Source organism: Prunus avium, chromosome 4 (assembly GCF_965620075.1).
Source record: "Prunus avium chromosome 4, drPruAviu1.hap1.1, whole genome shotgun sequence".
NCBI lineage: Eukaryota > Viridiplantae > Streptophyta > Magnoliopsida > Rosales > Rosaceae > Prunus > Prunus avium.
Window position 1 is genome coordinate 33,398,984 of NC_142287.1, and position 27,864 is coordinate 33,426,847.

At 37.8% G+C, this 27,864-nt stretch overlaps 7 protein-coding genes and 1 non-coding gene across 11 annotated transcripts; 3 read left to right on the plus strand and 5 right to left on the minus strand.

Annotated features, from left to right (window-relative positions):
- Positions 1 to 49: 49 nt before the first annotated feature.
- LOC110766568 (Pentatricopeptide repeat (PPR) superfamily protein) lies at positions 50 to 2,144 on the plus strand. Its single transcript, XM_021969910.2, has one exon. It carries the CDS (start codon positions 139 to 141, stop codon positions 2,014 to 2,016), a length of 1,878 nt encoding a protein of 625 aa, XP_021825602.1. The 5' UTR covers positions 50 to 138; the 3' UTR covers positions 2,017 to 2,144.
- Positions 2,145 to 4,104: 1,960 nt separating this feature from the next.
- Positions 4,105 to 6,276, plus strand: LOC110766604 (UDP-N-acetylglucosamine transferase subunit ALG14-like protein). Of its 2 annotated transcripts, XM_021969965.2 has the most exons (4): positions 4,105 to 4,633; positions 4,738 to 4,797; positions 4,938 to 5,140; positions 6,098 to 6,276. In XM_021969965.2, the coding sequence occupies exons 1-3, from the start codon at positions 4,214 to 4,216 to the stop codon at positions 5,112 to 5,114; spliced, it is 657 nt and encodes a 218-aa protein (XP_021825657.1). In that variant the 5' UTR covers positions 4,105 to 4,213; the 3' UTR covers positions 5,115 to 5,140; positions 6,098 to 6,276. The 2 variants fall into 2 exon arrangements, with proteins under 2 accessions (XP_021825657.1, XP_021825656.1); XM_021969964.2 differs by having other exon boundaries at positions 4,938 to 6,276.
- LOC110766603 (purine permease 21-like) lies at positions 6,042 to 7,746 on the minus strand. Its single transcript, XM_021969963.2, has 2 exons — positions 7,480 to 7,746; positions 6,042 to 7,159 (listed from the first exon to the last, which is right to left on the minus strand). The coding sequence occupies exons 1-2, from the start codon at positions 7,514 to 7,516 to the stop codon at positions 6,042 to 6,044; spliced, it is 1,155 nt and encodes a 384-aa protein (XP_021825655.1). The 5' UTR covers positions 7,517 to 7,746.
- Positions 7,747 to 7,881: 135 nt separating this feature from the next.
- LOC110766602 (purine permease 21-like) lies at positions 7,882 to 10,009 on the minus strand. Its single transcript, XM_021969962.2, has 2 exons — positions 9,519 to 10,009; positions 7,882 to 9,113 (listed from the first exon to the last, which is right to left on the minus strand). The coding sequence occupies exons 1-2, from the start codon at positions 9,553 to 9,555 to the stop codon at positions 7,978 to 7,980; spliced, it is 1,173 nt and encodes a 390-aa protein (XP_021825654.1). The 5' UTR covers positions 9,556 to 10,009; the 3' UTR covers positions 7,882 to 7,977.
- A 312-nt stretch (positions 10,010 to 10,321) lies between these two features.
- On the plus strand, positions 10,322 to 10,423 carry LOC148295271 (U6 spliceosomal RNA). Its single transcript, XR_015835627.1, has one exon. It is a non-coding gene; the product is annotated as a U6 spliceosomal RNA (small nuclear RNA).
- A 23-nt stretch (positions 10,424 to 10,446) lies between these two features.
- LOC110766616 (purine permease 21-like) lies at positions 10,447 to 12,668 on the minus strand. 2 transcript variants are annotated; one of them, XM_021969978.2, is made up of 2 exons: positions 12,126 to 12,668; positions 10,447 to 11,666 (listed from the first exon to the last, which is right to left on the minus strand). In XM_021969978.2, exons 1-2 carry the CDS (start codon positions 12,160 to 12,162, stop codon positions 10,522 to 10,524), a joined length of 1,182 nt encoding a protein of 393 aa, XP_021825670.1. In that variant the 5' UTR covers positions 12,163 to 12,668; the 3' UTR covers positions 10,447 to 10,521. The 2 variants fall into 2 exon arrangements, with proteins under 2 accessions (XP_021825670.1, XP_088108932.1); XM_088252806.1 differs by having other exon boundaries at positions 10,447 to 11,772; positions 12,126 to 12,667.
- A 203-nt stretch (positions 12,669 to 12,871) lies between these two features.
- On the minus strand, positions 12,872 to 18,936 carry LOC110766620 (protein REDUCED WALL ACETYLATION 1-like). Of its 2 annotated transcripts, XM_021969983.2 has the most exons (17): positions 18,679 to 18,936; positions 18,539 to 18,598; positions 17,716 to 17,807; positions 17,113 to 17,250; positions 16,963 to 17,019; positions 16,809 to 16,881; positions 16,236 to 16,394; positions 15,643 to 15,792; positions 15,289 to 15,544; positions 14,734 to 14,849; positions 14,562 to 14,648; positions 14,375 to 14,463; positions 14,167 to 14,229; positions 13,960 to 14,016; positions 13,678 to 13,774; positions 13,427 to 13,585; positions 12,872 to 13,276 (listed from the first exon to the last, which is right to left on the minus strand). In XM_021969983.2, the coding sequence occupies exons 2-16, from the start codon at positions 18,581 to 18,583 to the stop codon at positions 13,430 to 13,432; spliced, it is 1,635 nt and encodes a 544-aa protein (XP_021825675.1). In that variant the 5' UTR covers positions 18,584 to 18,598; positions 18,679 to 18,936; the 3' UTR covers positions 12,872 to 13,276; positions 13,427 to 13,429. The 2 variants fall into 2 exon arrangements, with proteins under 2 accessions (XP_021825675.1, XP_021825676.1); XM_021969984.2 differs by lacking the exon at positions 17,716 to 17,807 and having other exon boundaries at positions 18,679 to 18,935.
- Positions 18,937 to 20,910: 1,974 nt separating this feature from the next.
- Positions 20,911 to 23,205, minus strand: LOC110766559 (uncharacterized). Its single transcript, XM_021969900.2, has 3 exons — positions 22,608 to 23,205; positions 22,343 to 22,489; positions 20,911 to 21,951 (listed from the first exon to the last, which is right to left on the minus strand). The coding sequence occupies exons 1-3, from the start codon at positions 23,048 to 23,050 to the stop codon at positions 21,537 to 21,539; spliced, it is 1,005 nt and encodes a 334-aa protein (XP_021825592.1). The 5' UTR covers positions 23,051 to 23,205; the 3' UTR covers positions 20,911 to 21,536.
- Positions 23,206 to 27,864: the final 4,659 nt, after the last annotated feature.

Sequence of the window (27,864 nt, forward strand, 5' to 3'; positions counted from 1 at the left end):
TAATTATTTGATCGGGTATAAATATATAAAATATATCATTTTCACAAATAACGTTAAAATTTTGCATTAGTTTATAGTGACTGATTATGTTGATAGCAAAGCTGATCAGACAATCCACAAACTCAGACTCTGTTTTAAATGAACAGAACCACCAGCTTCTTCAAGAAACCATCTTTTTCTCTCTGTTTCAGCTCCTCCTTCTCACACTCCACAACCCAGTCTTCGTACGACCTCACCACCTGCATTTCCTCATTGCAAGCATGTGCTCGCCACAAGAGCCTCAAAAAGGGCAAGCAAATCCACTCCTACATGCTCACCAATGGCTTCCTTCACTCCCCTCTCTCCATAACCAGCCTCATCAACATGTACTCCAAGTGCAACCAAATGGACGACGCCGTTTCCACCTTTAACTATCAATCCCTTGACCACAATGTCTTTGCTTACAATGCAGTCATTGCTGGGTTCATTGCAAATGGGCTAGCTAGACATGGGTTTGAGTTTTACAGACGAATGAGGTTGACGGGTGTTGTGCCCGACAAGTTTACGTTTCCATGTGTGATCAGAGCTTGTAGTGGGGTTTTGGAGGTTAGGAAGATTCATGGGTTGGTGGTTAAATTTGGGTTGGAGTTGGATGTTTATATTGGTAGCGCTTTGGTGAATACGTTATTAAAATTGGGGTTAATGGAGGAGGCACAAGAATTGTTTGACGAATTGCCTGTGAAAGATGTTGTGCTTTGGAATGCAATGGTTAATGGGTTTGCACAGATTGGGCGGCTTGAGGAGGCTTTGGTGGTCTTCAGGATGATGGGTGAGGAAGGGGTTGTGCCGAGTAGATTTACAGTAACTGGGGTCTTGTCGATTTTCGCGGTGATGGGAGATTTTGACAATGGGAGAGCAGTGCATGGGTTTGCAATGAAAATGGGGTATGATTCAGGAATTGAGGTTTTGAATGCATTAATTGACATGTATGGGAAATGTAAGTGTATTGGAGATGCCTTGGAGATTTTTGAGACGATGATTGAGAAGGATCTATATTCATGGAACTCAATTATGGCAGTGCATGAACAGTGTGGCGATCTAGATGGAACTCTGAGGCTTTTTGACAGAATGTTGAGTGCTGGGGTTCTTCCTGATTTGGTAACCATCACGACGGTCCTTCCAGTGTGCTCTCATCTAGCAGCATTGATGCATGGTAGAGAAATTCATGGCTATATGATAAAAAATGGGTTGGAAAAGGATGTGAATGAACATGTGGATGATGTGCAAATGACGAATGCAGTCATGGACATGTATGCAAAATGTGGGAGCATGAGAAATGCTTATATGATTTTTGATAAGATGAGGAATAAGGATGTGGCATCCTGGAACATCATGATCATGGGTTATGGCATGCACGGCTATGGCAGCAAGGCATTAGATATGTTCTCTGATATGTGTGAGGCCCGAATCCCGCTTGATGATGTAACATTTGTTGGGGTTTTGTCTGCGTGCAGCCATGCAGGTTTAGTGAGAGAAGGTCGTGAGTTCTTGAGACAAATGAAGTCAAAGTATGGCGTGGTTCCAACCATTGAGCATTATACCTGTGTGGTTGACATGCTTGGTCGAGCGGGGCATCTGCAGGAGGCTTATGAATTGGTGCTAGAAATGCCTATTGAGACCAATCCTGTGGTGTGGAGGGCACTACTAGCAGCGTGTAGACTCCACGGGAATCAGGATCTTGCAGAGGTTGCTGCACAGAAGGTGAATGAACTTGATCCGGGACACTGTGGTAATTACGTGTTGATGTCGAATATTTATGTAGCGAATGGTCGATACGAGGAGGTATCAGAAGTTAGACACACAATGAGGCAACAGAATGTGAAGAAGACACCAGGCTGTAGCTGGATTGAGCTGAAGAATGGTGTGCATGCTTTTATAACTGGAGATAAAGCCCATCCTAAAGCAAACTTTATTTATGCTGAATTGGAGTCATTGACTGCTCGGCTTCGTGAACATGGATATGTGCCTCATTTCTAGAACTTGATTTGTACTGAAGTTCAGTTTAATAGCAAATATTTTTTTTTTTTTCCATTTTCAATGCTCTCTCATCTGGAATTGATGAATGCTATTGGAGACTAGAAATCAAATACGAAATGGTTTGTGACTGTTTTGGTTTTGGATGATTTTTTTAAGCAGTGTTTGAAGAAATCTGCAGCTGCATCTCAAGGACTTGGCAAGCAAGTCTTCAGAACATATGCATAGCAAGAAAATTTCCAGCCATGATTTGAAACACTGAAATATCAACAAGATATTGACACTCAAACTCGAGAAAAATAACTGGAATTTGTTTATTTAATTAATTATCTATAAATTGACTAGCAATCCTTTGTTTTCAAGTTCTTAATCAATGGTTCTTTTTGTTTGTTTTTTAATACAAGTAATGGTCTAAATTATAAGAGGAGGGGATTTCTCACACACACTATCAAGGTACTATTGGGGTTCGAATCTGAAACTACTAGTCTTTTACTGAGCCAGATGGTTGGCCCTTAAAGATGGGGCAGTCACTATTCAAGTAAATTGCTGGGGCAGTCACTATTTACGTAAATAGTATTTGCCTTTTCTTACCTTTGTCATTTACCATGGCACAATGGAGTGGAAGTTCTATTAGAGACAGACAGATTTTCAATTTTTTCTCCAAATTTGTTTTCCCAATAAATAAATAAAACCGACCCGCCCAGGCGCCCAGCCCCGCTAAGCCGATTTTTCGAACACAGGTATATCTTATTTCGATAGACGCTAGGGCTCGTCAATGGGTCGGGCCGGGCTAGCCCGGCCCAAATTTAATGGGCTTGGGCCGGGCCGGACCGGACCGGGCTTTAAAGAGGAGAGAGAAAATATCGGGCCGAGCTGGGCTTTTTTAGAAAATTCAAAGCCCAAGCCCAGCCCATGAGCCGGGCTTGAAATAGCCCATCGGGCCGGGCCGGGCCGAAATGGGCCTAAACTTCGCTTCAAATATACTCAATTATTCGCTTTGGATGCCTTCAATTATCTTAACTGTGACTGATATTTTTAATTATTCGCTTTGGATGCCTTCAATTATTCGCTTTCCCTCAATTATTCCCTTCCACTGTGACTGATATTTTTTAATTTTCTCCTTCCCTTCCCCTACTGAGTCGCTCTTCCTCTTTCTCTAGGAGATTAGCCAGCAATAATCACCAACAAAAAAGATCATCAAAACCATGGCTGGTCTTGACCAAAAAAAAAAAAGGCTGGTTCTCGTTCTCCCTGTGGAGCCTGCAAGTTCTTAAGAAGAAAATGTGTGATAGGGTGTATTTTTTAGCCTTATTTCTTCTATGAAGAGGGAGCTACCCATTTTTCTGCCATCCACAAGGTTTTTGGCGCAAGCAATGTGTCGAATCTTTTAGCTCACCTTCCGTTGAGCGATCGATGTGAGGCCACAACGACGATATGGCATGAAGCTGAAGCCAGGCTTCAAGATCCCATATATGGTTGTGTTTCACATATTATTGCTCTCAAACAGCAGGTTAATCATTTAGTACCCTTTGTATGTTCAGATTGTATGTTGAAGTAAATGATGAGTATATGCTTTTGGTTTGAACTTTTCAAGTGGTCAACTTACAAGCACAGTTAGCTTTCCTCAAGGATCAAGCATATGCTGTAGCAAACCCTAATGATCAGAGTGCACACGACTTACAGGCCTATATGGAGGAATGTGACCTGATTAATGAAATTCCAAAGTGCTCTAACTACGAGGACCTTGTCACAAGCCTCACATTAATGAGAGCCAATGCTCACATTAATGAAATTCCAGAGTGCTCTAATGCTCAATCAAACTGGAGGAAATGTTAGTTTCAAGTGTCATTATTGTCAAAGGAGGTGGGATTAGGTGTTTGTGTATTAATTATTATGTAAAGATATTTGTCTTTTTTTTCATAAATATGAGGCCTATTTTGATGTGTTTTTATATTTCCTCTTTTTTTCATAATTCTCTATTTATATTTGTCGATGGGCCGGGCGGGCCCCCGTAAGCCCATGAGCCCGCGGGCCAAATGATGAGGCCTAATAGACGCCAACAAAAGTTGTACTTTCTACTTTCCCCGGGAATAAACCGAAAATTCGTTTTTGTTCCTTCATCAGTTCTTTTCAGTCGCTTCCATTTTTCCCCGAAGTCCTCACCTTTGACGGAAGCAAAAGGCTTTTCGATTTCCCAATTATGGCCTGCACCGTCGCAATTGCTCTGATAATCGTTACCACAACGTTGATCGTGACCCGTCTGCTCTACGTTTTGCACCGAACCGGCAAACCCCTCAAACCCAGAAGTTCGAAAGGCTCGGCTCCACAGCAACCCCTCACCACCCTCATCGTTTTAGGCTCAGGGGGCCACACTGCAGAGATGATCAACCTCTTGTCCGTGCTGCAAAAGGACAGATTTGCCCCCAGGTTCTACATTGCTGCTGCCACTGACAACATGAGCCTCCAGAAAGCTCGCCTGCTCGAAGAGACTTCAAGCTCACAGTTCATGCAGATCTACCGAAGTAGGGAAGTGGGTCAGTCTTATATCACCTCTGTTTGGACTACTTTGATTGCTTTGGCTCATGGGTTTTGGCTTATGCTCAGAATCAGACCCCAAGTGGTAATTTTGGTGTTTTCTTCCTTTTTCCTATTCATTTCTATTGATATGTGACTTTGGAAATTTTGAAATCAAATCATTCATGATCAACAATTTTTTAATTGCAGATTCTATGCAACGGGCCTGGGACTTGTGTTCCACTTTGTGTAATTGCGTTCTTGTTTAAGGTCTGGATGCAATTCTTTTAGACCCTTTTGTGTATTTTTTTTTCTCTTTTCTTTCTTGGGTGATTGATTGCCCTTTTAATACTGTGATGTGATAAATTTGGAAACTTTTTGATTCATGAGGTGATATTGAAATAATGCAGATTGTGGGGATTAGATGGTCATCTGTGTTTTATGTTGAGAGCATAGCAAGAGTGCAAAGGCTCTCCTTAAGTGGCTTGCTGCTTTACAAGTTACACATTGCGGATCAGTTCTTTGTGCAATGGCCCCAGCTACAGAGGAAGTATCCTCGAGCTCACTATGTCGGTTGCCTCATGTAGTTGGTTCAGTTCTGCTCCTGGCATGGGTACTCTCACTTTAACAGTTAACCTCTAAGTTTTTGCAATGTAATGTGCATTTCTCAAGTTTCAAGTTCTACACTTTATTTTTGTTCTTGCACCTATAGTTGCCAACATGTTATACTTCTTGAGTGAGGAAAAGTGTGCTCTGATCCCACCAATGAGGATTGGATCAAACAATTCGGGACTATTCAACTGATGTAAAGTTCATTGCTTAATCTATATGAATACTTTTTGGGGAATGTCAGAGATCAAAACTTATGCACAACTAGCTTCAACTTTCATATTAAGAAGAATACTTTAACTGTGATGGCATTGTCATTTGTTAAAGCTAGGCATTACGTCTTTACCTTTTAGGTTCTGTGGTCTTTCTCCTTTTGGGTTAACACTTCCATAGTATTTGGCACTGGTAATCTTTTAAAATGTTGACCTTTTATGCTGTACTAACATACTGAAGCCATAGTTCTAATGTGAAAATCTAGCATGTGGGGCTTAGCAGGGGAAAAAGAACAGAGTAGTAATCACTCAGTTTTGGCCAAGTTTGCACATTTGGATTGATATAATTGTAACAAAAGCCTTGGATTAATTACATCTGATTTAGTTCTCTGACATTTAAGTATGAAAGAAAAAAGCAGGGTAACTACTGTAGGACAAAAGAAAAACTGCAACTGTAGTCAATCTTAAATAATTCCTTGAAGTTGATGAACACAAGTTCGGATTACTTCACAGCCTCGCAGGGAAAGAAGATGGCTAGAACTTATACAGATTGATGATGCAATAAAAAGGTCTAAGTGAAATGTTGCCATCTTGTAATAAATATAAGGGATTAGAAGAATCGGCAGTGTTTGTGCTCATAATATGTTTCTCTCCTTTGTTAATGGATCTTCAGTTGTCCGTCTTACTAATCACTCAAAAGTTGTCCTCTTTCAGTAAAGGAATCATTGAAATTTCTTTTACATGTTTAGTTTCAGCCTTGGACTCTAAATCATCGAGATAGTGCTGATAGAGATATGAAGCGAAGCCCCAGAGGGCCAATACCGTGGCAATCACCTTTATTCCGTCCATATTTTCCTTGAAGAAGATTACAGCTAGAACTGGAACAAAGGGCAAGCCAGAAGCACTTATAACATTGGAGAATAAGGAAGACACCTCAAAAATCAGTCCTATTGCCCCAATGTTGAAAGTTTGCCATGCCATTGCTGTACAAATCAAAGTCAGCAAATAGGATGACCTCCCCAGCTCAAACTCCTCCATCTCTCTCTTTAAACCCTGCCATTCTTCACTGATGAAAAGTCCCACTAGGGTAGCACAGGTTGCTACGAGCGACTCATAGATTATCATTTCTAAGACAGTTACAAATGTTTGTGATTTTAGAACCTTTTCGAAGGAGAACTGTGTGAGGGAAAACATCAAACCGTACCCAGCAGATGCACCAACCGTGCAAATGACTCCGACTGTATACTTCTCTTTGGAGATTCCAGTGAGGTTTACCGAGCTGGGGTGAAACACAAGCAAGGTGGAGGAGATGGTGAGAATGACTAAAGAGTTGACTATACAAGGGGTGAACTTCTGTGCATTAAGGCAGAAGGAGAAGAAAGCATTGAAGGCCAACTGGGATGCACAAATCAGCGAAAAGGTAGAAACTGGAAGGTACAATAGACCTATAGAATACAGAAAGCTGTCTGCTGCTAGTAACACTCCAAAAGAAAGATACATGAATGCAAGTGCCGAGACATCCAGCTGGTTCACATTGCGGTTGAGGGCAATCTTTTTGGATGATAAGATGCAGTGGTAAGGGATTAGGATTGGGAACCCTATGAATTGCACCAGGGTTGCCATCCATAAGTTTTTTCCACCTTTGTTATAGTACAGTCGTCCCAAGAGTATAGCTGCTGATTGGCCAGAGAGGACAAAGAGTGTATAGATGGCCATACGAACCCACCATGTAAAATCTTTGAGCTGAGATATTGTTGCTTGGTGGGTGATTTTCTCAGACTCAAGTGTATTAACTTCTTCACCTCCTTTAACTGTTATGAAACATATATTTGAATTACGATGGGGGCAGCTTCATCTATGAGTTAGTTCATCAATAAATTCACCATTTCCTTTAATAGCAGATGAAATAAAATCTGTAGAGTGTTTTTTCTTCATTTATTTTCAATGTAATGGGCTGCCTACAGGTTTCTATTACATTCACTCAAACATACAGTAAGAAGAGTACAATTCTATAGTCTTATTGAGTTCATAAATTAAAAGGAAAAAAATCCATGAAAATGCTTTCCCGAATTTATTTAGAGAAGCAACAAACAAATCAGAAAATCTTTGTGCAAATAGAAATCTGGCTTACCTGTGTTGTGGGGTTGCAGATCTTGAGCCTTTCCCATTTCAGAGGTGAAGAATCTTAAAAGTTATACAGCAGAGAGAGAGAGAGAGAGAGAGAGAGAGAGAGAGAGAAGAAGAAGAAGAAGAAGAGCTCTTATGCAATATGAATGGCCTGCAAGTTTTGCAGGTGATAGGTGTCCAGTTTCAGTGATTTGAGGCCTTGGTCCACAATTAACACGTTACTGCACCATTTTCAACATATTTGGGAAAGCATATGGGCTGCATCATAATCATTATTCTTTATATGGCCAGACTGGTACGATTTAAAACATGTTTCAGGCACTTGGAAAGAACATTCAATTAGAAAATGATGTTTTCTTTAATCAGAATAAGGGCATCTATATGTCACAAGCCAGTCAACATATAATTAAGAACGACCTGTAGTTAACTAAGGGGAAAGCTTGTAATTCTTCTTTTGCATAAAACTAGACTTAAGATTGATGATATACAGAAGCCAATCTATTCAACCATTAATTTTTTCCAGTGATGAAGCTCTAGAAACTTCACCATTGACATTTTTGCTCTCATTCTTGGACTTACGATCATCAAGGTAGTGCTGATAAGCATAAGAAATAAAGCCCCAAATGGCCAAAACCATGGCCACTGCCTTAATTCCATCCATTTTGTCGTGGAAGAAAATCACAGCTAGAACTGGAACAACAGGCAAACCCATAGCACTTATGGCATTGGAGAAGAGGGAAGAGGCCTCCAAAATCAAGCCTATTGCGCCAATATTAAAAAGCTGCCATGTTATAGCTGTCCATACCAAATTCATAACATAGGATACCGTCCCTAGTTTGTACATCCCCATCTCTTTCTTCAAACCCTTCCACTCTCCGCTAGCGAAAAGCCCGACCAAGATGACACAGGTTGCAACTAGAGATTGATACACTATCATATCCATGACCACTCTAAATGTCTCCTTTCTTATAACCCTTTTGAAGGCAAGTTGTGTTAGGGAAAGCACCAATCCATATCCGGCTGATGCCCCAACGGTGCATATGAACCCGATCGTATACTTTGTTTTCGATCCTCCGCTAGGGTCATCCGCAGAGTCGCCTTGAAACACGAGGAGGGTGGCGGAGATGGTGAGGAGAACTAGAGAATTGACAATGTAGGGAGTGAACTTTTGTGAGTTGAGGAGGAAGGAGAAAAGTGCATTGAAGGTCAATTGGGATGCACAAATGAGGGAATAAGTAGACACAGGAAGGTAAGCTAGGCCTACAGAATACAAGTAGCAGTCCAGTGCTAATAAGAGGCCAATAGAGCCATATACTGATGCAAGGATTAAGGTGGACTGTGGTTTGAATTGGACAGTACTATTTTTTGTGATTGGATTTCTGCTTGCTGCTGGGATGCAATAGTAGGGAAGCAGGACAGGAAAGCCACAAAGGGCTACCACTGTTGCCAGCCATTTGCTGTTGCCGCCTTTGTCGAAGTACAATCTTCCCAAGAGTGTTGCAACTGACTGGCCAGCGATGACAAGGAATGCATAAATGGCCACTCTAAGCCACCAGTTGAAACTTCTGCGCTGAGGAAGCAGTGACCGGTCGGGAACATTTGTATGCCCTGGTGAGCTTGCTTCATTTGCTTCCTGAGCTATAAGAACAGATGTTATAAGGAACTTATGAGTTAATCTTTGAATTGAGTCATTTTACTGAAGTGGTGCTTTATTTGTAACTTCAGTGTTGCAGTGCCCAGAGAGTTTTAGATGTTTTTTAACATCAAATTCAGTCACAAAGTTTCTCTCACTTGCTATACTATGATTATGATAATAAATTAAAAGTTGGGATTTTTCAGAATTCTCCCTCCAACCCCCTCTTGTAATTTTTATGACTCATAACTCACAAGAACAGAATTCACTTCTGAGCATCAACAAGTAGATTGACTTAAGCATATATCAGGTGCTAACTTGCTATTCTCTGATAAGATCACATAGAAGTAAACTTACTGCACTAAAAAAAAATATTGACCAAAGCCTGTGAGTAAATGAATTTGACATACCCATGATGCTGAGCTGCAGTTCTTGTGCTTCTCCCATGTCAAAAAATCAAGAGAGAGAGAGAGAGAGAGAGAGAGGTCTTGCTTCAATTCACATGAAAATATTATTGGATTAATCTACATGTAACATGTGGACTGGTGTCAACCAACCAGCATGGGATTGTAGAAACAAATAAAGACATGCATGCAATTTTACAGTAGATATAGATAGATACATGGATATTTCCAATTCAAAGTTCTAATAGGACTTTGCCTCTTGCCGTTCTATTATTGCTTGCTTTATATATTGTGTTCTTCAAAAACTGCAAGTTGCAACAATAATATCACATCATGAATAAGACAGGCTAAATTTTGATCACTTCTCTTTGTTTGATATACAAATCGACCTCTTCAGGCGGCTGACGACTTAGAGATCAATGAAGAAGAAGATGGCCACCCACGCCTCATTTTCTGGGCCCCACGAGTTGTTTGTTTATCAACACATTTATATACCTGGCACAGCAGAGGCCAACTCTGCATGGCCCATCATCATCTTCATTACAATCTATAGTTTCAGTGTTGATAAGGTAGTGCTGAGGTTGAAGTACATTTTTCTCCTTTTTGAAAGCTGTCAAAATGTCAAGCTCTGTAAATTTGGCCTGTCCCTGGTACTAGTAAAGTTAATTAATCATGTTCCTATCCAAAAGTTACTATCCCAATCAAACTGTTAAAATTATGCATAATTGTGTAGATTGTTCTACGCATCAATCATGTTCCATGATGTATTATATGCATTGAGTTTAATTTAAATTACTATAACAATCCTTGTCCCTTCAGGGATATCCGATAAAATTGGAACGATATTGAGAAGATTAGCATGTTCCCTGCACAAGGATGACACGTATAAAAATGCCACATAAATCACATGTCTAATGCTATAGTTGGGCATCTGTTTAGCTTTTGAAATTTGTTTTCTTTAGGTCTTGGATTCTTGAATGTTATACTTGACATACACAAGCCTGTCTATCTAACCGTTGATGTTCTCCAGTGGGAAAGCTTTAGAAACTTCACCAGTGGCATTGTTGCTCTCTGTCTTGGACTTGCGGTCATCAAGGTAGTGCTGATAAACATATGAAATGAAGCCCCAAATGCCCAAAATCATGGCCATTGCCTTAATCCCATCCATTTTGTCATGGAAGAAGATCACAGCTAGAACTGGAACAACAGGCAAACCCACAACACTTATGGCATTGGAGAAGAGAGAAGAGGCCTCAAAAATCAACCCTACTGCACCAATAGCGTAGAGCTGCCATATTATAGCTGACCATGTCAAGTTCATGACATAAGATACCTTCCCTAATTCAAACCCCTCCATCTCTTTCCTTAAACCCCTCCACTCTCCACTGGCGAAAAGTCCCACCAAGACAGCACTGGTTGCAACTAGAGATTGATACACTATCATATCCAAGATCACTGCAGATGTCTCCTTTCTTATAACTTTTCTGAAGACAAGCTGTGTTAGAGAAAGCACTAATCCATATCCAGCTGATGCCCCAACCGTGCATAGAAACCCGATCACATACTTTGTTTTCGAGCCTCCAGTTGGATCGTCTGCAGAGTCGCCGCCTTGGAACACAAGGAGGGTGGAGGAGATGGTGAGGAGAACTAGAGAATTGACAATGTAGGGAGTGAACTTTTGTGAGTTGAGGAAGAAGGAGAAAATTGCATTGAAGGCTAGTTGAGATGCACAAATAAGAGAATAAGTAGATACAGGAAGGAGAGATAGGCCAACAGAGTACAAGAAGCAGCCTAATGCTACCAAAAGGCCAAGAGAGACATAAATTGATGCAAGGATTAAGGTAGAGGGTGATTTCAATGGGATATTATTAGTAGTGATGTTTGTGGTCGGGATTCTTCTGCTTGCTGGGATGCAATAGTAGGGAAGGAGGATGGGGAAGCCAGCAAGTTGTACAAGTGTTCCCAGCCATTTGCTTTTGCCACCTTTGTTATAGTATAATCTTCCTAGAAGTGTAGCAGCTGACTGGCCGGCAATGACGAACAGCATATAAATGGCAATTCTAACCCACCAGTTCAAATTTCTACACCGGGGAAGCATTGGTTGTTCAGGAACATCTGTGCACCCTTGGTGATTTGCTTCATGTGAATCCAGGACTGATAAAAGTGAACAGATATGCAAGGATCAATATTGGAAGTTAGTAGTGTGCTGCTTTGAATTGTTTGTAACTTTTGTGTTGCAATGCATTATCAGCTATCTGATCTGCAGCAAAACCCAGAGAGAAATTATGTTTGCACATAAAACTCTGTCATGTCCCCTTATGTCTTTACATTGCTTGTAAGTAATGCTTGCCATTACTTGATTAAGTTATTCATTAAAAGAAGAAGAGCCAAAACTACATTGAATTCATTGATAAACTTACTTGGGATTCTTGTTCTAGCCAACTCTTTTCCTAATCAAATTTTCATTCCTAGGAATGATCTACTACTCGATAATTGGATTGACTTATGCATATCAGTTGCTATTACTCTGATAAGATCACATTGAAATAGACTCACTGCACTTAAAAACAAATCAATAAAAAGAGGTAGTAAGTAAATGAGTAAGGGACATACCTATGATGTTGAGTTGCAGTTCTTGAGCTTCTCCCATGTCAGAGGTGAAGAAACTGACCAAATGGTGGAGAGAGAGAGAGAGAGAGAGAGAGAGAGAGAGAGAGAGGGGGGGGGGCCTTATTTTAATTCACATGTAAACTTGGGCATGGAAATGTGGAGTGTGGTGTGTGTCACATTTAGCACGGGATTGAAGAAACAAGTAAGACAAGCAAGCAATGCAATGAAACCTTGGAGTAGAGTAGATACATGGGTTTTTCCAATTGACAATTACAATTGGCCTAGCTCTTTTATCATTCTTGTTTTACTCTACTTCTCAACAATGCAAGTTGTCAAATTTATATGACAATTTTTTGGTGCCCAAAAAAGAAATTGTAACTATCAACTATTCATATTGGCTTCCCAATTTCGATGCATAAACAACCAATCTTGCCATTGACAACTTATGATCATGCCCTTGCCACCCTTATCCTAGATTTGTTGAAATTATGATGGGAATTTTAGAAATATCTATATTGTAATAGAAATGGATGTATAATTTCTCTAAATTCATCTGTTTTGAATTGATGTAACATCATTAGGTTTGTTCTAACTAATCACATTTTATATTTGGATGCTCATATGGGGGCTCGTGGAAAGTGTGAAATACCTAACTGAAAATATGGCAAAAAGATACCTGTACGTTTAACTCAACTATTTCTTTCCAATTCAATGCACATTTTTTGTGTGAAACATTTTAACAATAAACATAACAGAAGATCACATTGCTCATGACTATTGAACTTGATTTATAACAAACAACAAATCTATGTCACAGGAATCTACATTTTTTCTTCAATGATTTAACAAAACTGTGGGAAAGGAAAAAGAAGATACATGGCAATCATATATATTTCAAAAGAATTCCTTTCTCTATTGCTTCCTGCTTCCTGCCACCGCCTGCCAAACTTTCCAAAGGCAAACCTAACATCCATGTTCAAGCTTTCACACAGCAATGGACAGTGCCTTTCTCCTCGAAAAACTGTTGGAACCGCAAGCTTTACAGGCTATATTTGCAACCAACATCTTCCAACTCCCTTATTAAATTCTTTCTATATTTGCACATTCAACAGGAAACATCTGTATAACCCTCTTTTGGGTCTTCTTCGTTAAGCCTGTCACAGTAAAAACCCATTAATATACGCAACTATGAAGACTCCGACAAGTTTTGAAACTTCTTGATAAAGCTAAATCACAAAATCTCTGCACAGCATCTAAGAAACAACAAGGAAAGAGTAGGCAGCATATAGCAGAAGGGTTCTTACTGGTCAATGAGGTATCTGAACAAGAATGAATGAGATGAAATACAAACAAGTAAAAATGGCCACCCCTGCAAGAAAATTATAAAGCAGCCTTTGGTTGTCTTTTGTGGGTACAAACACTGTCTTAAGCGTATTAGTTAACTCGAAAAGCCGATGAGATACCTACAGAAACAACAGAACAGCAGGCAAAGGTGAGAATTTGTAAGCATTGTTGGCTTGCAAACTTTTTAAGGGTCGCATAAAAATTCTCTTACCAAAACATAGATGGCAGTTGTCAGCATGAAGTTGAGCAAGGGATATTCTGGAATGAGAGAGAGAAGCCACTTAGGCTGTCCATTAGGTGTGTTTGATCTGTACATGAATATAGGAATTTTTTTCATGTATTTTCATATGAAAAAAGAAAAATTTGTAAATAGTAGCAGAACTGACAGGCAATTGTAAACACTAATACACTGGTTATAAAATGTATGACTTAGTGGTCATAGACTCATAGTTAAAGAATAATAAGGAAAAGAAAAGGGTAAAGTGTCACATACCTCAGCCAGATGTGGAACTGTGAAATATAGGTTTCCAAAGTAATCTTGCCAAGCCACCTAGCAATACAAAGTGAAATTGTACACACAAAATGATCAATAAAACTTTCATAGACATGAAAAGCAAAAAATTAGGACTGAACAATTATTAACCCTGCAAAGGGGACTACAGTTTTTGACTCATTACAGTTTTCAGATAAGAATACGTACGCAAAGAGAGTCAAAGAGACACCCCGCAACTGCTGAGTAAAGTTCCGCAGACATATATAAACACTGAAATCAATAAGCAGAGGTGAAAGTAAGTCACTAAAATGAACTGAAAAATATAGTTCACCAAATATTGAATTTCATCTGATAAAACTCCCAACAAAACATTCCCTTTCATTTGAAAAAGAAACAAAAGTCTTAAAACACGCACGTTATTGGAATCCATGATGTGTAGGGATGCAACTTGTTGTATGAAACCTTGTCCAGCTTGTAAATATATTCATACCACAGATAACCAACCTAAAAGAAATAATGAGCATGAGATCACATTACAAGATTAAAACATTAGCCATTAGTTATACGCAGATAACAATTACCAGACAAAGCATGAAACTTACAAACACAGAACTGGAAAATATTCCTGCTTTAATTGAGACTCTCCTTTTGGTTTCAGATTCCTCCAATTTATCCATCCATTTCTCCACCTAATAGATATTAGGTTTAAAATTTCAGTAGTTGGAGTAGCAAGAAAGCAAAAGCAACCAGATACCTAAATATTCAGGAGATTACATTAGGATGATAATAGGCATATATCATTCCAATAATCCATATGTAGCGATCAAGTCCAGATCTAAAATGCCATTCATGCAGACGAGGGAGATCTGGTTTTGCAGGATCAGTATACCCTACACGACAGAAAAATACAAAACAAAGACAATAAGTTTTAAGTCATGTGGGAACCAGTAGATATTCATCCGCATAAAAGAATTCAAGAATCCCATATCAACCTTTTTTTCTTCTTCTTTATAAAGAATCTAAAATCAACTTGAGACCTATTGTAACTTTTTTGTTCGGCTAAAACCCTAAGCCCTTAACCCGAAAGTATTTGTCAAAGGTCCAACTATGAGCCTACCAAGAATAGCATAAAATAAAGACTCTAGGATGAGTGTAATCAAATTTCTAACAAGTCTGCCTAGAGTAAGAAGAAGAGCCATGCTGAAAGGCTGAATTATGAACTAGGTTCCTGAATTTTCCCACAGTTTTTTTTTTCTTTTCTTTTGGTTTGAATTTACAACAGTAAAAAACATAATAAATCAAAACCGGAAAGCTGAATGGGTTACTCACCCAATAAGAAGGATAATGGACGAAAGAATATTTCAAAAACTCCAGGTATTTCCCAAATCAAGATAACCGCAAGGAAGCATCCTAGAATCTTTACAGCCATCACTGATCTGATCTCATTGTACTTGCTAAAGATGCCAAGGGCTCCATACACCATAAGAGTGTACAGAGTGTGCATTGGACAGATGTAATACAACATATAGTCGTTGTTAAGAACAATACAGCAAAACGCCACAAAAAAATTTAGCCGCCACATCATCTGCATTGTACAAGAAAGAGTACAAGCATTTTAGATCATTGGCTTAATACTCCCCAAAGAAACTTGTGAGATTATACTGCCCAGAAACTGCATTTTACCTGAGCAAAGCGGGCGAGGCTAAAATCTTTTCTAATGTAGTAGTAGGAAAAGTTTCCAAATCCAGTCATCCAAACATATGCGGCAATAAAGACACGTATTGCATTGTAAATCTCACTTGCGGCAAAGTAATGGTACATTAGAAATAGGACCTGCCAAGAAGCAAAAGAAATGAATTATACTAATAGTACATAAATAAGTTACTTGTTACAAACAATGTAGTAAGAGAACTGAGCTCTATACATAATAAATTCTGATGTTCAACTGGAAATGAAAACTAAAGTGTACTGATGTAGGTTTTTCCCAACAGAGATCTGATTAACTCTAAATGAATCCAATCAAATCTATAGCTTCACACCATCCAAATTTAACAACCAAAAACAAAAAAAAATCAAAGGATGACATATGCTTCTTCCAGCAAGGTGAGCATGGATGGTGTCACAATACACACTCCAAGAGTAGAAAGAAAATAACAGTGGCAGTTCACCGTGAGCACAAGTTCAAAATTCCCCTCCTAAAGAAAAAAGAGAGAAAAAGTATTCCCAAACTAAATATATGTTCCCTACAAGTTATGAACTTGGAAAGGAGTACTTGCCTGCATCCACCCTTTCCATTCCTCCGTCTGATGCCGATTCAGGTAAAGTATAGATTTTCCAGAGAATGCTGATCTGTCAGTATGTTTCTTCAAAGATGTCATTGCTGAAACTATGATGAGGAGAAGGTACAGAAAGAGGAACAGATCCCGATTGTAACTCTGTTCAAAAAATAACGACAAAAGTAATCAATGTTTACAATAGTAAAACCAGCTTATTGTCCTTAGCAGCATGTGGTGACGTCAATTAAAAAAAAATTGTGTTTATCAAACACGTGTCAATAGTAACACTGCCATCCTTAACATTTTTCCTCAATAAAGATTCACTCAATTGAATAATTCCTTTAGAAACATAGAAGCAATATTAAAGATAGTATCTTATTGTACCAGGACATGAAATGATGAGCAAGATGTGTAGGTGAATGAAATAAGGCACTTAAGGCAGAAAAGGACAATAATAGATTAGACCTTCTATGGGATCATACACACTTAGTATCATGGGAATAGTATTTCTGTTCTAATTTCAATCAAAGCAACTAGAGGTAAGAATACATTAGGGAAGCAGAACAAATGTACCTTTGTAGAAGCTCCCAGTATATTTGTGCGGTCACATATGTAGAAATAGAACAGAATTGCCCCAAGCTCAGACCTATATTTGATGTCAAGTATTATATAATTGTACAATAAGAAATTTGGTCCTGAGAAGATACGTTGCGTACTAATTACTTACATCACTCTAAGAGTTGCTCTGTTTTCAAGTAAAAAAGAGTCATCCATAGTCAGAAACCTAGAAATTCATGAGAAGTGGAACGTGAGAAAGACCTTTAATAGTAATCAATATGAAAATTCAATGAAGATACTGTATATTATGGGTAGTAACCTAATTAAGTTTATTTTAATGGATGAACTATTAAACTTTGTAGATGCTGATCTCGGAAGGCCTCCTTCCAGCAAAACAGCCCGATCATCTTCCTTGATTGTCTCCTCCCCCAACTCAACCAGATTAGTATCTGAATGACTACAATTGAAAAAACAAAAAATGAACTTAATTGTTCAGAATCAAAGAATATTGACCGGAAATATCATATCTTTGAAAATCCTTGTATCTCATTTCTAATCAAACACAAGTCTAAAGTACTATTACTACTCATCTGACATATCTGTACTAGAATTAGTTCAAAAAGTACCGTAATATCCGGCCACAAAAACTCTACATAGGGCATGAGTGGGCTACTTGTGATTGAAAACTGAGGAGGTAAAAGACATAAGCACTCTATGTCACACTTACCTCAAAGTCAAACTATACCATTGTGAACTAGGGAAGCCCACATTCATGCATCAGATAAGAGAAGTGAATACAAATTGAGATGCTTTTCTCCATCTTTTATATTTCCATAGAAGATAAGTGGAAACATCCAAGTTGATGCCAACATAATTAAACTAAAACAAATTCATATCTCCAGTTTGCAGTGAACGAACTTACACTTTAGGATGAGATGAAGATTTTTTATATTCTAAGTACTCTGAATATATCCATGTGACAAATACTGGGATGATTCCAAGCAAAAAAGACACCTGAAGCATGATATGGAAAGCTTCAGTAAATTTGTTAGGACGATTCATGAAAAAAAAAAATTGAATGAATGAGCAAATAGAAAAGGAACTTAAAAAAGGAGGGAGGGGATGCAGCACTGAACTACATTGGTGTGCTTCAATTAGCACAGGGGATATGATTTGAAGATAAAATGTGGGAAACAATAAATTAACCAAATGTAATTAGCTCTTAAATTGGGAAAATTAACTTCAAAAGCATTTCTTCTCAAGAAACATTAACAGGTCTCAAATTTTGGAGCTCAACATAAAGAAAATCCACATCTTTGGTGCTTTAAACATTGGTGCTTTAAACATCTTCGGTGAGACTTCTCGGCAGCAAAAACTCATTAATTTAAACATTAGTAGTACCCAATTGATACTAAAATGAGGCACATCAGGATGAATTCATAAACAGAGCTAACTTAAAATGATCCGCTAGATACCTAAATGCAATAATCCCACTAACCACAACAAAAGGCAATGGCAATACAAAATAAAGCAATCTTCTTTAGATCAAGAACTTAAATACCAACGAAATTTCTTATTGTTTAACAAAAATTAGAAACCAGTAGTTCATGGACACTCACAGATCTTTATCAAAATTACACAACTAACTAAGCAAATGAAACAGTCTTAGCATTCAATCGAAATTAGCAGAAGAGCAAATTACGAAAAAAAATGAATAGCCTTGGCATTCATTCAAATTAAACTACCTGTCCAGGCGTAACTGGGCCAGCGTCCACCATTTCCCGATCCATCAAATCGGCCCCAAACTACAACACCCAGAAGAAAATGAACAAAAAGTAGTAGAATTGGGAAATACGAAATGTAGATCGATGCAGAGAAAAAGTACCTAGTTGAAGAGTTCAGAGAGTGAGTACTCTATCGAACATTGGGGATAAATACGAAACCCTAGCTGAAGATCGAAGATGAAGAAGAAGAAAACGTGGTCGTTTCAGGCTGTTGCTTGAAGAATAGGGAAAATGTCGGAAGGTACGTCCCTCTCAGTTAAGTTTGTTTTTCCTCAGCGGTTGTTGATGGTGGTGGTTGTGGTTTGATTGTGGTTGCCCTTTTGTTTTCTTTTTCTTTACAGCATGAGAGATAGAGAGAGAGAGAGAGAGAGAGAATGACTTAAACAAAATTAACAAAATTTTAAAAACATATTAAAGTTTGGTAATTAATTTTCAGGTGGAGGGATTTGTTTGTTTACTGTTAAGGACTAATTTAACAAATTCTTAATCCAGTAATTAGTCATGTTGACCATATCGTTGACTATATTTCTTAACAGAAATGGAACCCAAAGAAATAGAAATGTAGTCAAAAGTTGTCATTAAAATGTCTCCTTTTAAAAGGAATTTGGTTTTTTTTCTTCGGTAAATACCACGAGGTGTCCCCACACTCGAAATGTGGGATTAATCCCGCTCGGAATTCGGCTTGTCCCTGACTGCAAAGTGCTTCCAACGGGTTTCGAATGGAAAATTGAAAAATGCTAACATGGTGGTTATAAGTTTTTTTTTTGAAAGAACATGGTGGTTATAATTAACATTTGTAATTAAGCACTAATAATTGGGATTGGAAAGGAGTGTATGGCACGACTATACCAGAAATATTATTGATTAATTAACCTTAATTAATTAATTAATTAATTGAAGAACCAATGGACCCTTGAGATTATGACCTGAGTTTGGAGTGAGAACAAAGCAGAGCCAATTCTCTCTCATCTCTTACATTAAAATGGTGGTGTGGGTTGTATTACCAGCTTAAACTTTGGGTATAATTATGTGCATATTAAGAAACCCACCTAATCATTTTTCTTTAACCATTTTTTGGCTCTACTAAGCTTAGCTTCCTGATGCTAATCAAACTTTATGCTTGGACAGTTTCTGGTAAATCATACCTTGACAATCTGACATAAAGACATACTTTGGCATTCTGAGAATAAAAAAAAAAGTAATATATATACACTCGATAGTCTAAACGACGATGAGGGGGAAGTTTTTTACACATACACTACTAAGGTGTCGTGAAGATTCGAACTTGAAATCACTAGTCTGTAAATTAAAACCCTTTTTCACTAGGTTTTACTCAGTTGGTAGCGCTTGAGCACTGACGTTGAAGAAAACTACTTTAAATGTTTAGTGCTGATTAAACATTAATTTTTAAAGGTATATTGATCTGTTTAGTTACTTGGCGATGCTAGCTCCCGGCAGAGATCTCTCTAGGCTCACCTTTCAATACCAACATTTTTTAACCTGTTAGACTGGCAATGCATTATGCATGTAGATCTAAGGAAACATTTCAAAACGTAAACTGTACACTTGGGATCCAAGATGATATGAAACTATTTTAAAAAGCTATATGTTAGATTAAGTTTTATTTTGTTTATTAAACCAAATATTTTAGACACTAATTTAATTTTGTGTGCATGTATTATATTGATACGAGTATGTATTGTTTATACCATATTTGATCGGTGAATTATATTGTGACACATGGAACATGAGACCTACAAAGGAACCCACAAAGTCCAATCAAAGCACTGAGACCATAAAATGTTCTTCGGTAGGGCAAGTCTTCGACAGCCCTATCTTTGTACAAATCATCGGCATGGTGGGTGAGCCTTCGGCAACCCAACATACCGATTTGACTAAAGAAGGTGCATGCTTAATCCGATTGAGTAAAGAACACATGGCCAAAGATGACACAACATCACTAAATTGGGCTCAAAAATGCTCGTTCATTTTTAGGCATCAACATGTATGATGAAGGTACATTTATTACAATCATGAAATCATGGCATCCCACTCCCATTAGATTTAGATAGGCTGCACCGGCGAAAGCCAACCCAAGTGAATCAACTTTGTAGAATTGGGTTTTGAGCGCAAAAACAAAAACAAAATAAGAATCTGGCCATTGATTTGGGCCTCAAGGCCCATTTCCTCGTCACATGAACAAATCTTTCTTCTTCTTTTTTTATTTTTTATTTTTTTGGAGCACTATGACCATCGGCTAAGGGCTAGAAAGCCTTTAATTTGGTATCAGAAGCACATTTTAAAAATAAAATGACAATAAAAAACCAATCAAGAAAAGAGAACTACTATATAGTAGATGTATATTGAACTCATCGAAAATCCCAGGCTGCTGCATGCATGCAAGGATCTTTCATTACATTAATATCCGAAGATAAGAAAAACCAGTTGCGCCATTGCTCTTGTAGTAATACAAGGAATTAAGCAGGCAAATCCCTCTTTGCATGCAGCATGCACTAGTTGATATCTCGAACCACCATTAATATTAAACTCATCTTACGAAACCCACTAACTTTTCCCTATAGCTAGTAGCAGTTCGAGAGCTAGCAAATTACATTCAAATCATCCCCCAAAAAACAAAAAATCCCACTCTAGATAGAGCATCTTCAATGGACTTTTTTTTACCAAAGAAATGTCCAGACCTTACACGGAGAGATAAAAAAAAGAGTCGAACTCTCTCTCTCTCTCTCTCTCTCACACAATAAGTATGTAAGATAAGTGCTCTATTGCTAAAACTATGAGCGGTCGCCTCACAAATCCAAATGAAATTAAAATGATTAGAAAAGTGAAGAGTGCATCTTCAACCTAGCTAACAAGTCAAGGATGATCAAGATGATCGTGATGAGAGGAGACTATAGTATATAATTAATTATATCTACAAAATAAGGAGAGAGAAATCAAATCATGGCTCTTGTTTGAGGAACATGGAGGGAAACAAGTCCTGCAAAAGTCCATACTGATCAGCACGAGGTAGTTGATGCTGCTGCGGATGATGAGGATGATGAGGGTTAACAACAACACTTCTTGATGACCCTTGATTGTTATTATGGATCATGTAGTGGTGGGGCATTTGAAACAAGAGTTCTTGAGGAAAGTTGGAGCTTGGACCTGCAGATCCTGTGATGGGTGCATAGTTGAAGGCAGCAGTAGGATGTGGGAAGAATGCAGAAGAAGCAGCAGCATTTCCTCTGAGGGTTGCAGGGAGTGGGTGGTTGTGTTGGCCTTCATACGTCGTAATCACTGTGGATGGGTCCTCGAACGACCTCTCTACACGTTTCTTGACCCCGCATTTTTGTGTCGTACATCGATAGTAGCTTCTGCAATGCCCAACAACAACAACAACAATTATAAAGAGAGTCGTGACCAAATCAAACTTCGTAATTTTTCTTTTTTCTCTGGGTATGAATCAAACGGGGCTAAGCTCCTAAAACTCACAATTGGCCAACCATGAACATAATATATAGAAGATCTTATGCCAAAGTCAAGCCTTTTGGTTTTAGAAATCCGTTCGTATGTCTTTTTGCAGGACTTTTTGCACAAAATTTGGTGAGGATAAAGAAAAATATTAGTGAAAACAAATCAAGTTTTTAAACCTTGTTCACATTTAGTTTCCGGTTTGAGGGACTATTTCTTGGTGGGTTATTATTAGTGGAAACACAGAAATGAACCCATTTTGTATATCAATCCAAATCAATGAGTTAATAGTACCTTGGATATGGACTATTTTTCACAGCCTTCTGGCCATATTTTCTCCATCTGTATCCATCTTCTAGATGATCAACCTCACTCTTGGTCATGAAGGCAAATCGTGGCTCTCTTTGCTTTTTCTCTCCTTTCTTCTTTGCTTTGCTCATCCTGTTGATTTGATTAATTATACAACATCAAACATGTTCATCAGATTCATCACCATTTAGATCAAGCATATATATATATATATATGAATACACTATGAAAGTATTCAATTCAAACTTACACTTTCTTAGAGCTATCTCCTCCATCTTCTGATGACCCTTTTGGCTGCCTGTCTTTCTTACTCTTACCAGAGTCCTCTTCGGCACCGGCCTCAGCTGAAGAAGACGACACCGAAGAGTTTGGTGTCAAAGGAGTTTCTCCACCGCCACCACCACCTGAATATCCAATATGCTCAGCAGGCTTTTGATCTCCTTCATTAGCGGAGGAAAATATAACTTCATCAGACGTTGAAGAAGCCAGGCCAAAAGCAGTTGCGAGCGTATTGTAATCCATAGGTCCTTTCAAACACTCTGCGAAGCTGGTGTTGTTCATGTATGAAGGAACTTCAATCCCTTGCAAGTTTTGGTTGTGATTGATGCTTATCATCCCACCATTGAGGTGTTCATGATCTTCATACTGAAATAGGTCATGGTAGTAAAGGTCTTTATGTTCATGATCAGACATGGAAGTAGAACAAGAACAAGAACAAGAGGAAGAAGAAGAAAGAAGGGTTTGACAAAGAATTAAATTATGGAGATGGGGAGGACTACTCTTTGCTTCAAGACTTGGAAATTTGTCCCTCTAAATATGGTTTTGGTTTGGAGTATAGATTATGATTTGAGCATTTTATATATATAAATAATATTGGAGAGAGAAAGAGAAGAGAGTGAGCCTTTAAGTTTGAATGGACTTGGCTACTATCACTTTATGAAGGGAGGTTGACAAAACACCTTCAAATTGAGAGAGGACCCAAAAAGTGCCTCCTCAAATGGAAACATCTCTAGTCCTTTGCAACTCCCACTTTTTACACGAATAAAGTAATAATATTCTAGGCATCGTATTACTTGACTCATTAATGGACCAACATTATTAATTTGTGACATTAATATACTCATATATTGTCAAATTAATGTAATGTAAATTTGGATAATTAATTAACTTTTTTTTGTTTTTTTTTTTACATTGTAACTGAAGAAACCCTGAGATTTGGTGCCAAGCAAGGGAGAAAGGGGAAGGGCCACAACCACTATGGTAACCCCCCGGCTCGATTAATTCATTAACTTCATCCTCACTTGAATATGTAATTCAGATTTATAAACTAACAATATAAGCATTTACTTAACATATAAATATGAGATGAGAACATTATCACCCCTCTCTCTCAGTAGGAAATGATCTTGCAAGAAAAACAAATATCAAACATCAAAAAGTAGAGTTTTGTATAATTTCCATGTGCGGTCAATTGTTGAAAGTTTGTAACGAAGGAAGGAAGAAGAGAGTGTTTGGAATATTAGGCGTGCACGTGGCAGTAGTGGCACCGGTATTTGACCGTAGTCTAGTCGATTCAGAGGGGGCACGTGGTACCACTCGGATCGGAGGGTTCCTTCTTCATCTTCATCTTCTCCACATCCTTGTGTCTTTTACAAACATGTGCTTGTTTGTCCTGCTGATGGCAAACCCACGTCACCCAGCCTCCTCCTCTCTCTCTCTGCGTTTCTGCGACTCCTGTCTTGTCGTCCTCCTCAATTATATGCTTTCATTTTGGAAATTTTTATGTCGTATGTTTTTTGGCTCTCCTTTTTGTGTTTTTGAACTTTTGAAAAAAGTCGGTACTTTCTTTTCTTTCTAGACAAATTATAACGCACACCAGGTAGATCTGTCTACCCAAAGGGGAAAAAAAATAGCATTCAGAATGAACGAGAACGTATGAAATATATAACGTGTTTCGAAATTAAACCATGTTGTCAAGCATGGTATATCAAATCTAATTCAGATTAATACGTGGGTTAATACGTGGTTACCAACTTTAGTTGATGTGTAATTGGGTTGGGGGGGGATATGAACGTGTATTGGTTGCCATCCATGCATTAATGGTGAGTTGGTAGCTGCCCCATTGATAGGCCCAGAAACACCCACCACGATAGACAGAATAGACTACTCTTTTCAAACTTGAACAACAAATGTGCATGCTAAATACATATTTTATTTTTATACAGTCATGATCTCTTGGATCACAGGAGTCCAAGAAATTGTGGTCACCTACCGTTGGATATTAATCCAATGGTTCAAAAAAGTTTCTTAAAAAGAGTGCAAGATTGAATAAACCGTTGAATTTATATCCAATGGTGAGTGACCACAAATCTCTTGGACCCCTGTAGTCCAAGAGATCGGGACTGTATTTTTATATACCACAACAAAAACAAAAGACAATTTACATTTCTAATCGACGTGGTGTGGGGGTAGGGATTCTAGACAGGCTCACCGTGTTCCTAGCTAGCAAAACTTCTCATCTGCCTACTACTTTCTATGAGGAAACATATGCATACACTGTACACATATTAACTTTTGTATAGTCAACAAAATCAAACTTTGTTGCTAGCAAACATCATAAACCAATTGAAATTTTGGGAGGGACCAATTCAACTCATTTCTGAGATAGATTTAGCTTAGTCAAACTTGGAAAATTCAAGGGCAAAAAAGTTACTTTGCGTGACTGTGACATTATTATTCTATATATATATATATATATATATATATATATATATATATATATATATTAATTAGCATTTTGTTTTGGCTTATTTACTGTTTTACTCCCGCTCGGTCTTACTTTACCTCTTGAAATTGAAATTTTCTCACTTAACCCCTTGCATCTCTAAAAATTGCTAAAATTTTCTCACTTGATCTCATTTTACCCCCTGAAATTGAAATTTTCTCACTTAACCCCCTAAAACTCTAAAAATTGCTAAAATTTTCTCACTTTATCACTTTCGTCCATTCTGTCCACAAAATTGTCAAGTTTGCTAATGTGACATGAGCATTTTAGTAGTTTTAACTATTAACAAACTTTAAAATCCAAACTAAATATAAAAACAAAGTTGATATATTTTACAATACAAAAATAATTTTAAAAGAATCCTTCTTCCCCTCCGAGTCACCCCACACCAGCCCTCACCTCGATCTTCCCCCTCTTCCCTTTCCCATCACCATGATCCCCAAAGCACACAGCAGACCCCTCAACCCCCCTCCCTGACTTACTCTTTCCCTATCTCTGTCTTCCTATCTTTCTTCCCCTCTCTCTCTCTCTCTCTCTCTAGCATCGACGGGATCACTAGTTGTTGATGTCAATGAACGCCGACAACATCAGATCTGTGGTTTCAAATGGTGTATTTAATGCAGTTCTCAGACTCGTGATATTTGGCGGACAACGAAAGGCAGCGATGGGGTTTCACCCCATTTTCCTTTTCCTTTTTATTTCCCCTTTCCTCTTGTTATTGGTCTGTTAATCACAACCAAGAGGATGGAAAGATTTGAGTTTTTCCTCATGAGAAACAAAACAGATAAAAAGGAGGATGGTTGTCTTCAAAGTTCTTTGAAGGAGTAGGAGGAGTTTGTTACGAGGGGTGGGGAGAATAGGTTCGCACAAAGACTTGATTTTTTTTTAGTGCTGCTAAATGAACCCTAAAATTAACTGAGTACACCCTACTATCAAACTATTTATTGAATTACTAATTTATCCTAATATAAAATGACCAAAATGGATATATTGAATTATGAAACAAATTATTTTAATAAGTACTCCCTACGCACTATATTCAACCCTAATCAAACGCAAGCAAATGCTATGAAGTTGTTTGTTTGATACAGATCTTGGTCATTGGTGGTAGATAACACTCTAGCGGATACATGCTCCATGGAGTCCACTCCGACAGGTTCTTTAAGGGGTTGTGGATGATTCATACGAGGAGGAAAAATAAATAAATAATTTATTGGATGAAAGTTGAGCCCTTCAAACTCCGACAGGTTCTTTAGACGACCAGTATGAGCATTGAATGGCTATATAGAAATTTCAAAGGGTAGTAGGTTAATTTTAAATTCATCCAGTAATAACTAGAGATCGGAAAACAAATCCAAAACAACTTACAATGGTTGTAATATCTTCAATAAAATCATCTCCAGCTGCAGAGGAGGCATTAGGTTTGGTGTTGTGTGATAGAGTGTATAGGGGTATTTTTGGTGATTAAATAGGGTGTGCTTGGTTAATTTTATATTTTGATTTAAATATTAGGGTGTACTTAGATTATAGGGTGTACTCAGTTAATTTTAGGGTTCGTTTAGCAGCACTCTTTTTTTTTCCTTCAATTTCTGTTCAATTTGGATTTTAAAGTTTGTTAATAGTTAAAATTACTAAATGCCCATGCCACGTCAACACATTTAATAGTTTTGTGGATAGAAATGAAAGGAAATGGTAAAGTTAGAAAATTTCAACAATTTTTAGAAATTTAAAGGGCGTTAAATGAGAAAATTTCAATTTCATGAGGTAAAGTGAGACCGGGTGTTCGTTCCAAGTGGTAAAATAGTAACTAAGCCTTTTGTTTTTTGTTATTAGATGTGTTGTCCACATGAACAATACACATTTTATGTATAATGTGCACGCAACTAAATAATTGAGTTTGGTTTTTTTTTTTAAAAAAAAATTTAATTTTAACAGAGAAAAATGAAATATGTTAATCTGGCGCCCTTAATTTGAGCTAAAAACCGTTTGCAGGAAAATACAAACAACAACAACCAAAAAAAAAAAAAAACAGAGAATAGAAATATGAATATGATCTATATGACATCTACCTACCTTCCCAAGATGTTAGTTGGTAAAGAAAACAAATTAGGGTATTTGTATACTGAACACTGTCTTTCTTGAACTAAGACGAAGTTATAATAATTAAGTAAAAACATTATTTTTATCAAAAGGGAAAGGAAAAATGCTAGAGAAGTCTCATTTTTTTAGTGACTTATTACAAACAGCTAATATACTCACAACAAAGCTACACCGTCACAATAGAAAATTATCATCATCATCATTTATATGAATGAAATACGAGACCTCCTCTAATAAAGTGAAGACAAATATCACCATACCAAAAACTAATTAGTTATTTGTTACGTCAATTAAGATGACTAACTGTTAAATAACATACCAACTATCATATCATATGAGTTATTCAAGAATTGATTTCGTAGTGTTAATTGTTAATTTCTACTAGAGAAAAAAGAAAGGAAAAAAAGAAAAGAAAGACGACGTAAGAGATGACTACTTGTGCGTCATGAGTATATCATGTTTTCAATTATAGATTATCTAAAACTATTTGAGAGATTAGTGTCAAATCGAAGGGGTAATCTTTGTGTATTTGACTGGAGATTAGTTTAATCAAAAGCAGAAATACATGAATTACGGGAAAGTGTAGATGTACATGATTTGAACTAGTTAAATCAAATCAGAG

Coding starts and splice junctions, on each gene's coding strand:
- LOC110766604 (XM_021969964.2), top strand. CDS start 4,214: ATGGCCTGCACCGTCGCAATTGCTCTGATAATCGTTACCACAACGTTG. Junction 4,634..4,737: donor TCAGAATCAGACCCCAAGTG/GTAATTTTGGTG, acceptor TTTTAATTGCAG/ATTCTATGCAACGGGCCTGG. Junction 4,798..4,937: donor TAATTGCGTTCTTGTTTAAG/GTCTGGATGCAA, acceptor GAAATAATGCAG/ATTGTGGGGATTAGATGGTC.
- LOC110766620 (XM_021969983.2), bottom strand. CDS start 18,583: ATGGATCGGGAAATGGTGGACGCTGGCCCAGTTACGCCTGGACAG. Junction 15,793..16,235: donor AATGGAAAGGGTGGATGCAG/GCAAGTACTCCT, acceptor GCTTCTTGGCAG/GTCCTATTTCTAATGTACCA. Junction 14,649..14,733: donor ATGCCTATTATCATCCTAAT/GTAATCTCCTGA, acceptor AATATCTATTAG/GTGGAGAAATGGATGGATAA.
- LOC110766616 (XM_021969978.2), bottom strand. CDS start 12,162: ATGGGAGAAGCTCAAGAACTGCAACTCAACATCATAG. Junction 11,667..12,125: donor ACTGCAACTCAACATCATAG/GTATGTCCCTTA, acceptor CACTTTTATCAG/TCCTGGATTCACATGAAGCA.
- LOC110766603 (XM_021969963.2), bottom strand. CDS start 7,516: ATGGGAAAGGCTCAAGATCTGCAACCCCACAACACAG. Junction 7,160..7,479: donor TCTGCAACCCCACAACACAG/GTAAGCCAGATT, acceptor GTTTCATAACAG/TTAAAGGAGGTGAAGAAGTT.
- LOC110766568 (XM_021969910.2), top strand. CDS start 139: ATGAACAGAACCACCAGCTTCTTCAAGAAACCATCTTTTTCTCTCTGT.
- LOC110766602 (XM_021969962.2), bottom strand. CDS start 9,555: ATGGGAGAAGCACAAGAACTGCAGCTCAGCATCATGG. Junction 9,114..9,518: donor ACTGCAGCTCAGCATCATGG/GTATGTCAAATT, acceptor CTGTTCTTATAG/CTCAGGAAGCAAATGAAGCA.
- LOC110766559 (XM_021969900.2), bottom strand. CDS start 23,050: ATGTCTGATCATGAACATAAAGACCTTTACTACCATGACCTATTTCAG. Junction 22,490..22,607: donor GGAGATAGCTCTAAGAAAGT/GTAAGTTTGAAT, acceptor TCAAATCAACAG/GATGAGCAAAGCAAAGAAGA. Junction 21,952..22,342: donor AAAAATAGTCCATATCCAAG/GTACTATTAACT, acceptor TGGGCATTGCAG/AAGCTACTATCGATGTACGA.